The sequence below is a fragment of the Ursus arctos genome, unplaced genomic scaffold (assembly GCF_023065955.2).
Source record: "Ursus arctos isolate Adak ecotype North America unplaced genomic scaffold, UrsArc2.0 scaffold_22, whole genome shotgun sequence".
Classification (NCBI taxonomy): Eukaryota; Metazoa; Chordata; class Mammalia; order Carnivora; family Ursidae; genus Ursus; species Ursus arctos.
Genome location: NW_026622897.1, coordinates 24,312,970 through 24,325,969, shown reverse-complemented (window position 1 = coordinate 24,325,969; position 13,000 = coordinate 24,312,970). Strand labels below are relative to the sequence as shown.

Below are 13,000 nucleotides of genomic sequence, written 5' to 3'. Positions count from 1 at the left end.
CTAGCAGTTGCAGGTGCTCTGTGCTGGTGGTCTGGAATGTGCCCTCAGAACCTTTCTGAAAGGCATTTGATTTACCCCAGGCTACTTCTTATTTGATGCGCTGTCTAGACAGCATCATTGAGTACTTTCTTTTGTCTGACTTCCCCTGCCCTATCCTTATCACCCACATATCCAAGTTCATCCCTGCTTCCATTTGACGTGTGGAGCTATGCCCCAGCCTACGACTCCGTGACCCACGGTGCTGCATGGGGCCTACACAGGCTTTTTTTAAAAAAAATCAAAGCACCCTAACTCATTTGCTTACATTCTGAGTTCAGTGCTTATGGGCCTAGTTAAAGGAACTCAAGTTTTAATCAAATAATGTAAATAAATGTGTGTGTGGCTTTAGAAGATTCTTGCAAAATATTATCGTCACTGCAATTAAGTAGATAATACCAGTAATTCGAGCACAGAACAAGAAAATGTCCCCATGGACATTTCTACTCCCAGTACAAATTCTTCAGTGGCCACAACAATGGCCCGATGGTTACAACCATTATCATCTGATTAAGAAATTAGTTAAAAGGTTCTAACTCATCAAGATCATGGATTTACATCCATTAATAATGATGTTCCTCATTCTAAGTGTATGTTGGGCCTCGAGGTGTTAACAAGTATTATGAGGCCAAGGTGATTAATGAGACCTAAAAATTAAATGTCCAGGGGCGCCTGGGTGGCTCAGTTGGTTGGGCACTAACTCTTGACCTCAGCTCAGGTCTTGATCTCAGAGTCTTGGGCTCAGGCCCCACGCTGGGCTCCACACTGGGCATGGAGCCTACAATCCATCCATCCATCCATCCATCCATCCATCCATCCATCCATCAATATCCAGTACGTGAAGATAAGCCATTGCATTTTTTTTAGTGCTTAAAGTCATGCAATACTCAATTTAGTAATTTCCAGAATTTCATTAAGGAATGATAAATGTACAGCCTGAGGTTCTTAATTACAAACCAAAGACCCTGTAGCATCACTTTTTCCTGCCACAGTAAGAGTGGCTGAGACAATACAAAGAAAACAACAGGCAACACTATAATCCATTCTTCTGTCGGTAAACGTTGGATGACTCACAGGCTTGAAGAAACAAGCAGAAAAATAATGTTAGTGTGTAGAAGGTTCGGGTGAAGTACAGATGTTTCTATCACAGCCAGTTTACGGTAAAGTATTTGCCAGTTGTTTTATTTTATTTTATTTTTTTAAAGATTTTATTTGCCAGAGAGAGGGCGAGAGAGGGAGTGAGAGCACAAGCCGGGGGAGCGGCAGGCAGAGGGAGAAGCAGGCTTCCCACTGAGCAGGGAGCCCGATGTGGGACTTGATCCTAAGAACCTGGCATCGTGACCTGAGCGAAGGCAGACGCTTCACCGGCTGAGCCCCCCAGGCGCCCCTTTGCCCATTGTTCTAATCATGAAGCACACAAGCACTGCCTCTTGAGCGAGCCCTATGTCCCAGAGAAGATATGTTTGCAGCCGTTTAAAATAATACCTGGGGCACCTGGCTGCCTCAATGGGAAGAGCACGCTACTCTTGATCTCAGGGTTATGAGCTCGAGCCCCACGTTGGGTATGGAGATTACTAAAAAAATAATAATAATAAATTTAAAAAGATAGCTCTCGGGGTGCCTGGGTGGCGCCATCGGTTAAGTGTCCAACGCTTGATTTTGACTCAGGTCATGATCTCAGCGTCGTGAGACTGAGCCCTGCATGGGGCTCCTAGCTGGACATGGAGCCTGCTTAAGATTCTCTCTGTCCTCCTCACTTCCCCCCCCAACCCCACTTTCTAATAAAAAAAAAAATAGCTCTTATTCTTGAATAATAGCTAATTCACTGAGCACTTGCTCTGCACTGGGCACTGGTCCATGTTTCAGACCTTTACCTGTGGTCACTCACTCCTAACCCAATGTGGTAAGTATCCTCACCACCCCCATTTTTTCAGATGGAGAAACCAAGGCACAGAGCGGTTAGATAACTTTCTCAAGGTTCCCTAGCTAGTAGGTGACCAAATTAGGAAAAGAGCCAGGCACTTCTGGCTTCAAAATTCCCGCATGTAGCATTATAGCTGCCTCTTAAATTTTATCTGTATTTTACGGAAAAGAATGGATTTTGAAAAATCTCAGAAAATGTAATGCTATTGGATTGGGTGCTTTGCTTAAAGAAATATTTCCAGATAAAGTTCTGGTGCTAGCCCACGTGGAAACCTTAAATGCACAGTATGTTACAAAATGTCTTCGATGTAGTTATTTTGATAAAAATCAGGAACATTTAAAATATGGTAGGATCTTTGCAATATTTTAAAATAAGATTGGAAGTGACCAAGAAAACAGTTTGTCCCACGCAGAGATTTGTCTTGTGACAAAGTATGTAAAAAGTTGTTGAACTTAAAGATGCTGCAGTTTGTTGGGTTTTTTTTTTGTTTTGTTTTGTTTTTAAAGATTTTATTTATTTATTTAACACAGATAGAGACAGCCAGCGAGAGAGGGAACACAAGCAGGGGGAGTGGGAGAGGAAGAAGCAGGCTCCCAGCGGAGGAGCCTGATGTGGGGCTCGATCCCAGAACGCCGGGATCACGCCCTGAGCCGAAGGCAGACGCCCAACCGCTGTGCCACCCAGGCGCCCCAGTTTGTTGGTTTTTTAAGCTAAAAACACCTGTTCCAATTTTTTAAGTAAGCTCTTGGCTCAACATGGGGCTCGAACCCACGACCTTGAGACCGAGCATCGCATGTTCTACTGACTGAGCCAGCCAGGCACCCCCCCGCCCTCCCCGATCTGCTCTTTCTAAAGAAGCTCATGCTATGGAGAAATTTGCAAAAATATCTAGAGAGGTTTCCATCACTAAGTTATTTTGTTGTGGACAGTGATGTCTCCCCTAGAAGACCTATTTGTACACCTAAACTCGGGAACAGAACTGACAGATCGGATGGTGCTGTAAGAGGCAGAACCAAGGGTGCCCTTTCTCATTCCAGCCTGTTTGTACGAGGTGTCTCTTGCGGCTTTTTGCCTTTTTAAACAGCTTTCATTGAGGTTAATTGACAATCAACCGCACCTATTAAAAGTGTTCAAGCTTATACATATGTCCAACTTATATACCCATAAGTCAAGAGCTCTTGGGGCGCCTGGGTGGCTCAGTCGGTGAAGCGTCTGCCTGCAGCTCAGGCCATGATCTCAGGGTCCTGGGATCGAGCCTCGCATCAGGCTCCCTGCTCAGCGGGGAGCCTGCTTCTCCCTCTCCCTCTGCCCCTCCGCTCGTGCTCTCTCTCTTGCTCTCTCTCAAAAATAAATAAAATCTTTATGGGGCGCCTGGGTGGCACAGCGGTTAAGCGTCTGCCTTCAGCTCAGGGCGTGATCCCGGCGTTACGGGATCGAGCCCCACATCAGGCTCCTCTGCTATGAGCCTGCTTCTTCCTCTCCCACTCCCCCTGCTTGTGTTCCCTCTCTCACTGGCTGTCTCTATCTCTGTCAAATAAATAAATAAAATCTTTAAATAAATAAATAAATAAATAAATAAAATCTTAAAAAAAAAAAAAAAACTCTTTCAGCTTTGATAGCCATTAAATGATGAAACAAATAGACCCTGAGCCAGACTTTTAATTGCTCTAAGTGTTAAAACACAATTTAAAAATAAATACGGAGGAACATAACTCTTCACTCCTTCACTGTGGGCGGCATGCAGTGACATCCTTCCAACGAGGGAACGGGGGTTGGTGAGAGTATCTTCACAGGAGAGACGCTGACAGAGCCTGCCCCCAGCCAGGTGAGCAATGCCAGCAGCAGTGAGACCTCCCGGTGACAGTATGGACCCTTGATACAGTGTGATGGGCGTGGCACTTCGGTCTTCCTCCCCAGTAACACGTAACTCCAGGGTCTTACCATGAGAAAGACATCAAACCCCAACAGAGGGGCACCCTCTGAGATACCTGACCAGCCCTCCTCGAAACTGTCAAAATCATCCAAAACAAGGAAAGTCTGCAAAACTGCCACAGTCAAAAGGAGCTTAAAAAGCCACAGCTAAATATAACGTGGTGTCCTGAGACAGAACAAGGACACCAATAAAAACTAAGGAAACCGGCATCCGCTGTGGACTTTGGTTGCAAGAGAACGAAAGAGCAATCACTTCGCTTGCGCTGAAGCTCGTAATACTTTACTGGACCCAAGAGGCTTTATTAAATAACATTTGGAAAAAAATAATTTCATCTTTTTTTATGCTTTCCAAGTTTCTACTCATGACTTTATATGTATCTATTTTTAACACAACTATACATACGGGGCACATATCACAAATGTTTTCTTGATGGGTGTTGCTGCTCTAACCAGAAAAAGCCACCGACCTCAGTATCTGAAGTTCATTCGGACCTGGGTTAACTGGGCCAAAGAACAGAGGATTCTCCAAGTCGTGCCCCACCCATTTCAAGGATCCTGAAACAAGTATTTGTGGATTGATTGTGTCTCTTGTCCCATCCCCCGGACACCTGGGCTTCTCCACAGCGCTTTTGCACTCACAGCTGCAGTTGTTAAGGACCTTCTAGACATAAGTTTCCCCAGACAGAAGTACCCCATTTCCCAGGAGGGAGCAAGGCAAGGTACTCTTATTTTAGGAGAACCACTTTACCTTTTGTCCCAGAAAAAACCTGCTGCTCATACCACAGACTTTGGTTCTGCCGTGAATAGCATTGTAACCTTGTGGGCATGTTTCAGCTGTGAAATGAGAGATGGCATGAGGGCCCTTCTAGTTCCTTCTATTCATTTTCTCCATGTCCGTCACTTCTAACGAGTGAGGTAAGACAGTAGGTTCCTTGAGAGTGAGCCTCTGGGCTTCCCCCCAAATCTGAGAGACTCATGGCCTCCCGATCTGTGTCTCCTAGCGTAGGGTATCAGTGTGCCAGCAAGTGAAACCAGAGGAGACTGCTGGGACACCTGGGCTGGCTCTGACCTCAGCTGCTGGGTTCCGATTTGTAACAGAGCAGACAGAGAGGTAGGAGGACCTCGCACCAAAGTCTGCTGGGAGCTGCTGGCACCTGAGGCCGACGGCAAGGTGGGCAGGGCCACATTCCTCAGAAGGCAGAGCTGAGTCATCCAGGCAGAAACCAGGGGATGAGTAAGTTTCTCTCAGTCCCCAAACAGGAGCCTGGGCCACCGGGGAGCAGAGTGGAGCTGGCCTAGGGTGAGGCCTGCTGGGCAGTCTGGGCCAGACACACACCTCATCTCTGTGGGCGTTCCCTTTCAAAATGAAAAAACAGACACTCTATAGCTACCATATCTGCAGATCTGTATCAATCCGAGATGAGCGAGGTGCACGAGCCTCGTTGCCAGCACATTCGAGTCTAACCCCAGCTGCCTCTGAACCCTGTTCGAGTAATGGATGTATACGTGGGAACAGTGCAACTTCACCAGCCCCCGTCTTCCCTGGGGCCCATCATCAACAGGAGTGTTGGTAATGGATAAAAGTCCTACTAGTCGACCGGGTGGATGGGCCCTACTTGACTGGCACCCACCTGTGGGATGATCCCTAGGGACCGCCGTCATCCAAGACCGACGTACAGCGAGCCAGGGAGTTACTGTAACAGCACCGAGCTTGGATCTCTGCTCCATCCCTTAGCAGTGGAAAGACCTCAGCTTTCTCCAAGATAAGAATACCCGTGCTATAAAGGTTAAGACAATTAAAGGAGCCTCTGGCGTAGAGCAGCTAGCAGATGGCAGGCACTAAAATAAATGAGGCTGGTCTGTTCGATTTGGAACCAGATACGGAATGCTCCATCTATACTTTCCGTCTGAAACTGCAGAAGGTCAAGTGACAATACTTTTGAGATCACTCTGCCAGAAACTGGCTTTAAGAATGAAAAGTTTCATTTCTTTCCATGACTTTCCTGGCAGCAATCGGGGTGGTCAGTGGAGGAAGAGGCAGATAGGGAAGTGATGATTACAAAGACCAGCCTGTTCAACGGGTTTGTGCCATGGTGCTTCCTGGCCGCGAGTTCATGAGATGCACAGTCATTACATTCGAGAACCCTAAGCAAGATACATACATCATGTATGTACATACATGCAGTGTTACAGGCACTGCACTACCTGCGTAAACCGGCATTGCGCTCAACTGGGGTGAGGACTCTAAGATTAGCCCCTGAGTTTACTCTTACACATGTAGCCGGACACTAAAAATACTTAAATTGCTAGTGAAAACCACCCGCAGGCACAAAGTGCTCCAAGCAGAGGTCAGGTAAACAAATCCCCTTCAATGAGAAAACAGCACCTCCTAGTGGCAGGTCATTAAAGACACAGAAGTCAAGGCTAGAAATACTCTGAAAATCCAGTCCCAAACCCCACTCGTTTTGTCTCAAACAGGGAAGTCTCATATTAATGATTATCAGTAACCCAAATTCAATTTTGCTGGGCAAAACTCTTAACTAACTTTACTCTTATTTTTTTAACTAACCATGATCAAATTAATGATTGCTACACATTTACAGGAAGTCAGTAACTCGAAACATGGAATTTAAAAACTAAAAATTTCTCATGTGTAAACTCAGATTTGTCGTCATGAAAAGGAATGTAAAGTAGCAGCTCTTCTGAAATTTTAAACTTACAAAATTCACTAAAAAGGCTGCAAGATAAAGGCAAAGCAATCACTCAGATTACAGACTGAAACTACATAGATACAAAATTTTAAAGGAAAAAGCCATCAGGGTAGTCCAAGGTTTAACCAGATTAGCATTTTAGAAAACAAAATATGGTGGAGGAAATCATTAAAGGAAATAATGAAAGAATATTTCCCTTAGACAAATAAAAGATACCAGCCTTCAGATTGAAAGCACTTTCCCTTAGTTTTTATTTTTTTTAAGTAATCTCTACACTCAACTTGGGGCTCGAACTCACAACCCTGAGATCAAGACTCACACGCTCTACTGACTGAGCCAGCCAAGTGCGCCTCCCTCAGTTTTTAAATGAAAAAACAGAATTCAAGCCTGAGAGCCCAGGGCACCTGCGTGGCTCAGTCGTTAAGCATCTGCCTTCGGCTCAGGTCACGATCCCAGGGTCCTGGGATCAAGCCCCGTATTGGGCTCCCTGCTCAGGTGGAAGCCTGCTTCTCCCTCTCCCTCTCCCCCTGCTTGTGTTCCCTCTCTCACTGTCAAATAAATAAAATCTTTAAAACAAAAAGCCTAAGAGCCCAATTTGCTTGAGTAGCCGGATTCCTGTCCCTGTGGTGCAGCCCGGCAACCTTCTAGGGAAGGCAGGATGGTTACAAACATCACCACGGATTAACGGCACGCCAATGAAACGAGGAGTCTTGGTGGAAGTTAAAGTATTTATTGATGTGTTTCAACTGTACATTCTCCACAGATCAGATTAAGGAGTTTGTAGGTGAAGTTTATCTGTGCATAGTGGGAAGACACATGGATAAGGTGAAGGGGAGGAAGGAGGAGAGAAAAAAAAAGTCACAGGGAAATTAAAAAAAAAAAAAAAATACACCACAGGTTACCAGAACCTTCAGACTAAAATAAAATAAAAAGGAAAATGAACGAAAGGAAAAGAAAGAAAAAAGAACAGAAGAAAAAGAAAAAACAGCATCATCAACTATACAAGCATCACAAAGACTCAGGAGGAAACAAAATCTCCAGGGCTTTCCTCGGTGTCTACAGAGCATTTCGTGTACAACGTGGAACACTCTCCTTGCACATAAAAGCCAGGCCCCCCCTCTCTCCCGGGCGTGGCCGCCTCCCACTGCGCTCTTGTCTGAACAGCTGAGAGGCGGCTGCCGGGAGGGGGCGGGCAGGGAAGTCGGGGTACGATGGGGAGGGACCAGGGTCAGTGCCTTCGCGGGGGGATATGTCCAAAGAGGAAAAGACGGCACATGTGGACGTGACTGGGCAGGGAAGTGAGTAGTAAAAAGCTACGGTAAGTCAATGGCGGACAGTGGAAGAACGTCCTATACAAACTACAGGCTAATTTCCGTGGAAGAACTGGATTTAGAAGGAAAGCAGTAGTGGCTGCCCTAATCTGTATACAGTAGGCTCGCTAAAAGCTGCCCAACTCAAATGCTTTCAGCCTCCTGGGTGATACCAAGGTGCCCAGCACTGGGAACACCAGACTCCCGAGAAACTGGTCCTTGAACATAATTTGTGAGGGTCTCGTGATGTGGTTGAATGGTCAATGACGGTTCCCTATCACATTTCGTTTCTGGGCAACTTTCTGAAAGCTAGCTCACTGAAAAAGGAAATACTGCCTTAGTTTCTTCTTCTTTTTTTTTCCTAAGAAAAACCAGGACAGTGAATGAGCCTTAAAGAGTGATTTACACAATGCAACTGGAACGGCCTGCACATACAGTCTACCACCGAAAACCAACATTGGCCATTTACAGAGAGCATATGTGAGACAATACGATAGAAGTGGGATTTCTGATTAATTTAAAAAAAGAAAACTACATCAGTCAAATATCTGCAATAGATCATTTTTTTCATTTCATTTAAGGTTTATATATCATATATTGTTATATTAACATTTTTCACCCATTTAAAAGAATGGAAATTGTGATTCTACAGTAGTACTTTATAGTCTTAATGATCCAGGAGGTCTGAACGTAAGCTGAAGTCCTCCGGGAGCACCTGCTGGTCAGCAGCTGACCCACGACGCCGGACCTCCCTCTCCCGGCCTACCAGCGGCGCCGCGCTTCCTGCCGCCTAGATCTGCATCTGTTCCAGGTATTTGTAGGTGGGGTTTTCGTAACCATGGTTCTGCATCTTGTTCAGGTGACGCTCCTCTGGGGTGAGCATGGGGTCAACCTGGAGGAACGAAGATGGAAGATCGTTGCACTGTACCGGCAGAGAACTGCACGGGCGCTCGGAAGATGGGACGTTTGCTGTGCGATCCCCCCAGGAACCGAAATCTTCCCGGTGTCCAACTGCCACTGGGCAGACCAGACAGGAGCTGGTAGTGAGGACGCAGGGAGAGGAGGAGGAAGAAAAGGGGGTCAAAGAAGCTTCTGAAGGCTGGAGTCCTAAAAGCTGAGTCCGAGTTAAAGAAAAGAGTGAACGGAATTTCCCAGCACCACAGCGCCAACCAAGTCTCAGCTGTGCTGCCTACTATTCGGGACAGCCTAGGTGAGCGAGCCCTGTAAAGTAAGAACCGGGACCAGACGATCCGTACAGTCTTTTCCAGCTCGGAAATTCTCCTACTCGGCCAGTGTCTGGCAGGAGGTGAAACCAAGTCACTAAGACACACACCTGAACTAATTTTCCAGGGCACATCACATTCCTTATTGTATTCATTTTCTGGAACCAAGAAAACTCTGGACATTCCCATCACCCACCTCAAAATGCGTTGTAAGCAGTTCTAATTATGAATCAGCACAAGACGGAACCGAAACAGTCTGCCCTGGCTCTCAATTTCCTGTTGCTTTTTCCCTACCGTTAAAAAAAGACTAATAGGGCGCCTGGGTGGCTCAGTCGGTTAAGCGTCTGCCTTTGGCTCAGGTCATGATCCCGGGTCCTGGGATCGAGCCGCGCATCAGGCTCCCTGCTCCACGGGGAGTCTGCTTCTCCCTCTCCCTCTGCCTGCCACTCCCCCTGCTTTCTCTCTCTCTGTCAAATAAAGAAATAAAACCTTTTTAAAAAACAAAAATAAAAAATAAGAACTCTTACTTCTGTTTCGTATTTTTAACACTTAATTCACTCCTGATTGCCACTGCCGCCTGCTCCGTCATATACCTCATTTGCTCCAAAAACAAAAATAAAGAAGGGTATCAACAGTACTCATTCTCAAATACCTCAACATACCGGAAAGAAGGGAACATTAAGGAAATAACCTGAGAAAAGTTTTCACCCTCTGCAGCATAAAACGCTCTCACGGTTTCCTCACATTCACAGTCAAAGCCCACATTAATGGTACAATGTGACAGGGTCAACATAATTCAGCTGGGGCGGACTGCCACAACATGACCCGATAATCCAGTGACTCATTTAACTGAAGCGCGACACCCATGAGGTTGAGAAGTCTGAATTCCATAAACCTCCCTGCCAGCACAGAGCAAACCATCACCAGCTCGGGGCCACGTCACGCCAAAGTCCCGCTACTCACCTCCACGATCCCGTGGCTGATGGTGCCGTACTGTCTCTTCCTCAGCATCACCAGGCTGATGACTATGACCGTGGCGATGGCCACCGCGATGACTAACAGCCCGATGAGGGCGCTGCTGCTCAGACTGAAGTCCTCCCGCAGGGGCCCCACGGATTCCTACAACAAAGCAGACGTGCGACCAGGTCTCCGTGACTCCGCACGGCGGGGGACACGCGCTCCACGAGGGCCAAGCTCCTGCAGAGCCGTGACTGCACCCAAGGGAGCGCCAGGGTCCTGCTTTCCAAGTAACCATCCCCATAAGGAGAACTCCCACTTTTCCCCATCTCCACGGAGATCCTAATTCTAACTCTCTTATCCAAAAGCATGGAAAAATGGGGCTGGGGGCCTTTGATAACTTGAGACGCCAGGCATGTCTCCATCTTCCACTTGAAATGAGGAGGGAGAGAGCAGCCAAGAGCGACACGAACCCTGGCAGTGAGGCTCTGGAGCTGAACACCTACCGGCTCTGTCTCCAGGCCGCCAACCCTCTCGGCATTGAAGATCATCTCCTTAACGTCCAGAGTCTCGTCGATGACCTGAAACGGTGTGAAGAGGTCAGCAACTCGGTGGAAGGGGACATTTAGTACAAATGGAACCACTTCTTTTCTGCTCGATTTATTATCTGGTGGAGAGAAGCGGATACCTGAGGACGCCCGCTAACCGAGCTGTTCCATCACATTCTAAATCCACTCACCAAACCCCTAAGGGAGGAAGCAAGTGTGGGCACAAGGTTACTGTATCACAGCTGACTCCTTACGGGCCTCCACCTGCATTTTCCTGTGGGTGACTATTATGGAGAGACATTTCAGGACAGGTTACCAAGAAACCATGTTTAATACCAAACTCAGCTGAGGAGAACCCAGAAATACCAGCGACAGAAAGCGCTCATAGAATAATAACAGTAGGTATAAACCTAAAGCAACAGAAGAGGCAAAGTCGACTCCGTTCCAATTTCAACTTATTAAATCTGTATACTCACTTGGAAATGGCCTCTCGTATCTTACCCCTATCTTCAGTTGCCAATATACTTCCCTCACGGTAGAGCAAGAGATGAGCTACTGCTGAAAAATGACTCTTTATTCCTTCTCACACCCAGATGCTAAACAGTACAACCAATTTGTGGGGGCAGTTGGAGCCGACCCATCTTCCACCATATGGAAAAGGAACACATGCAGGTTCAGCTGGAAAGCGTCTACAACAACACCACTCGCTCTAATTAGTCCCAAAATTAAAACAGGGCACGGCAGAAGGGAGAAATGGCTCACCATATTTTCATCCACTTTATTCTTACTGTTAATCACTTTCTCCTCAGCGCCGATCAGCCCTCCATCCTGCTCTCCCAGTCCAGACCCTGTGTTGGAGAGAGGTCACAGCTGAGTGTTTCCCAGGCGGGGCTGGCCTCATGCCAACCTCACAGAAGCAGCGAACTCCCTCCTGAGGGCCGGGGAGCCCTCGCCGATCCCCTCCCCACCCCCACCGCCCACCCCAGCTACGTGACATGCTACTGTGTTCCCATTCCTAGGGATGCACTGTGCTCTAGAAGGATGACTGGTACAGGCATTTTTCAGAGGACCGATGGGTATGATGGAGGAGGACAGAGTGCTTACTTATATCCAACTTGGAAAAATGGAATGCCAGCCTTCAGAAGAGAATGTTTATTGTAAGGTAAACAGAAGTGGAGTCCAAAGGCATTCTAGCACAGAGAAACGTGTAAGACCCTTCTGTGATATTACCAAGCGCCTATTATCCCACAACGCGGTCCTTCAACATCCTGGGCTCCCTCTGGACGGAGGAACCATCATACCAGCAAGGAATCTGCACGTCTGCCTCGGGCATCATGTTTTATTCCACAAGTAATTCTTTCCGCCTGAAATTCCCTCCTGGCCTGACCTCAAACACTTCCTGTTTGTCCTTCGAGCCGCAGCCCCTCGTGGGAGGCACTCCCAGCTCACAGCACTTAAGATCCTTGTTCATCCTCATTCATCTTCCTCTGTGTCTCCCACTAGCCGGTCACCCTCGGAGGGCTTGGATCACAGATGTCACATCTTTGATGCGGATTAGAGAATGAACAGGCAGGAAGCATTCCACAGACAGGGAGAATTCTAACACGAGGGTGGAGGGTACCTTTCTATAAATGGAGCAAGACTAGCCACACTCCTCTTGTCAAGGTCAGACTCTGCCTGAGCCGACGTCCCCTGTGCGTGCCACCCCAAATGACAGTATCCAAAGACGTGACGTGACTGAAGCCAGCACGAACCCAGGCGGAGGGGAAGTGATGCGCCATCCTCCTTATTTCTAGCTTCCTTATTTCTAGGCATGTGACTCCTAGCTTTCCCACCGGTTCTTTGTTAATAATGCGATACACAGCTCTATAGAGACGTCTGTGATTTGAAACTTCTATACATAGATCACCCTGACAACAGAGTCTGCATTCATTCTAAGGGGACCACCTGCATGAGGAAGGCTCAGACAGGAGGACATGCCAAGCACTGCTGTCCCTGGGCTTGCCGACAATGACCCCAGCCACAGCAAAAAAGCCTTTCAGCTCACAACCAGACTCGATCTTGACGTGGAACCCATCACGCGGTCTAGCTACCGCGCTCACTCATCCGAAGGCAGCCAAAAATAATGCCCGTTTTTCCTAAAGCTTTCACTTTAAAGAGCAATTTCACAACTTGATTCTAGGGTGAGTTAAATCACGGCTGGCTTCTGTAGTCTCAAAATGCCCCTGAAACAGTATTACTGCACTCCGACTATTGAGAAAGAGGAATCTGGAGAGCTGCTGTCTCAGCAAGGATGCGGATGAGTAAGCCTAGTAAGTTCTAATCCTTCCATCACTCCCTCTCTCCTCCCCCAGATTTT

At 47.2% G+C, this 13,000-nt stretch overlaps 1 protein-coding gene across 4 annotated transcripts in view; it reads right to left on the bottom strand.

Moving 5' to 3' along the window:
- Window positions 1-7,317: 7,317 nt before the first annotated feature.
- Window positions 7,318-13,000, bottom strand: part of APLP2 (amyloid beta precursor like protein 2) — a 79,683-nt gene continuing 74,000 nt past the window's right edge. For all 4 annotated transcript variants that reach the window (XM_026505393.4, XM_026505392.4, XM_026505394.4 and 1 more), the window contains 4 exons: window positions 11,404-11,489; window positions 10,600-10,674; window positions 10,100-10,255; window positions 7,318-8,805 (listed from right to left, as the gene is read on the bottom strand). In XM_026505393.4, the coding sequence (XP_026361178.1) occupies window positions 8,704-8,805; window positions 10,100-10,255; window positions 10,600-10,674; window positions 11,404-11,489 (419 nt within the window). In that variant the 3' untranslated portion in view covers window positions 7,318-8,703. The remainder of the gene's footprint in view (window positions 8,806-10,099; window positions 10,256-10,599; window positions 10,675-11,403; window positions 11,490-13,000) is intronic.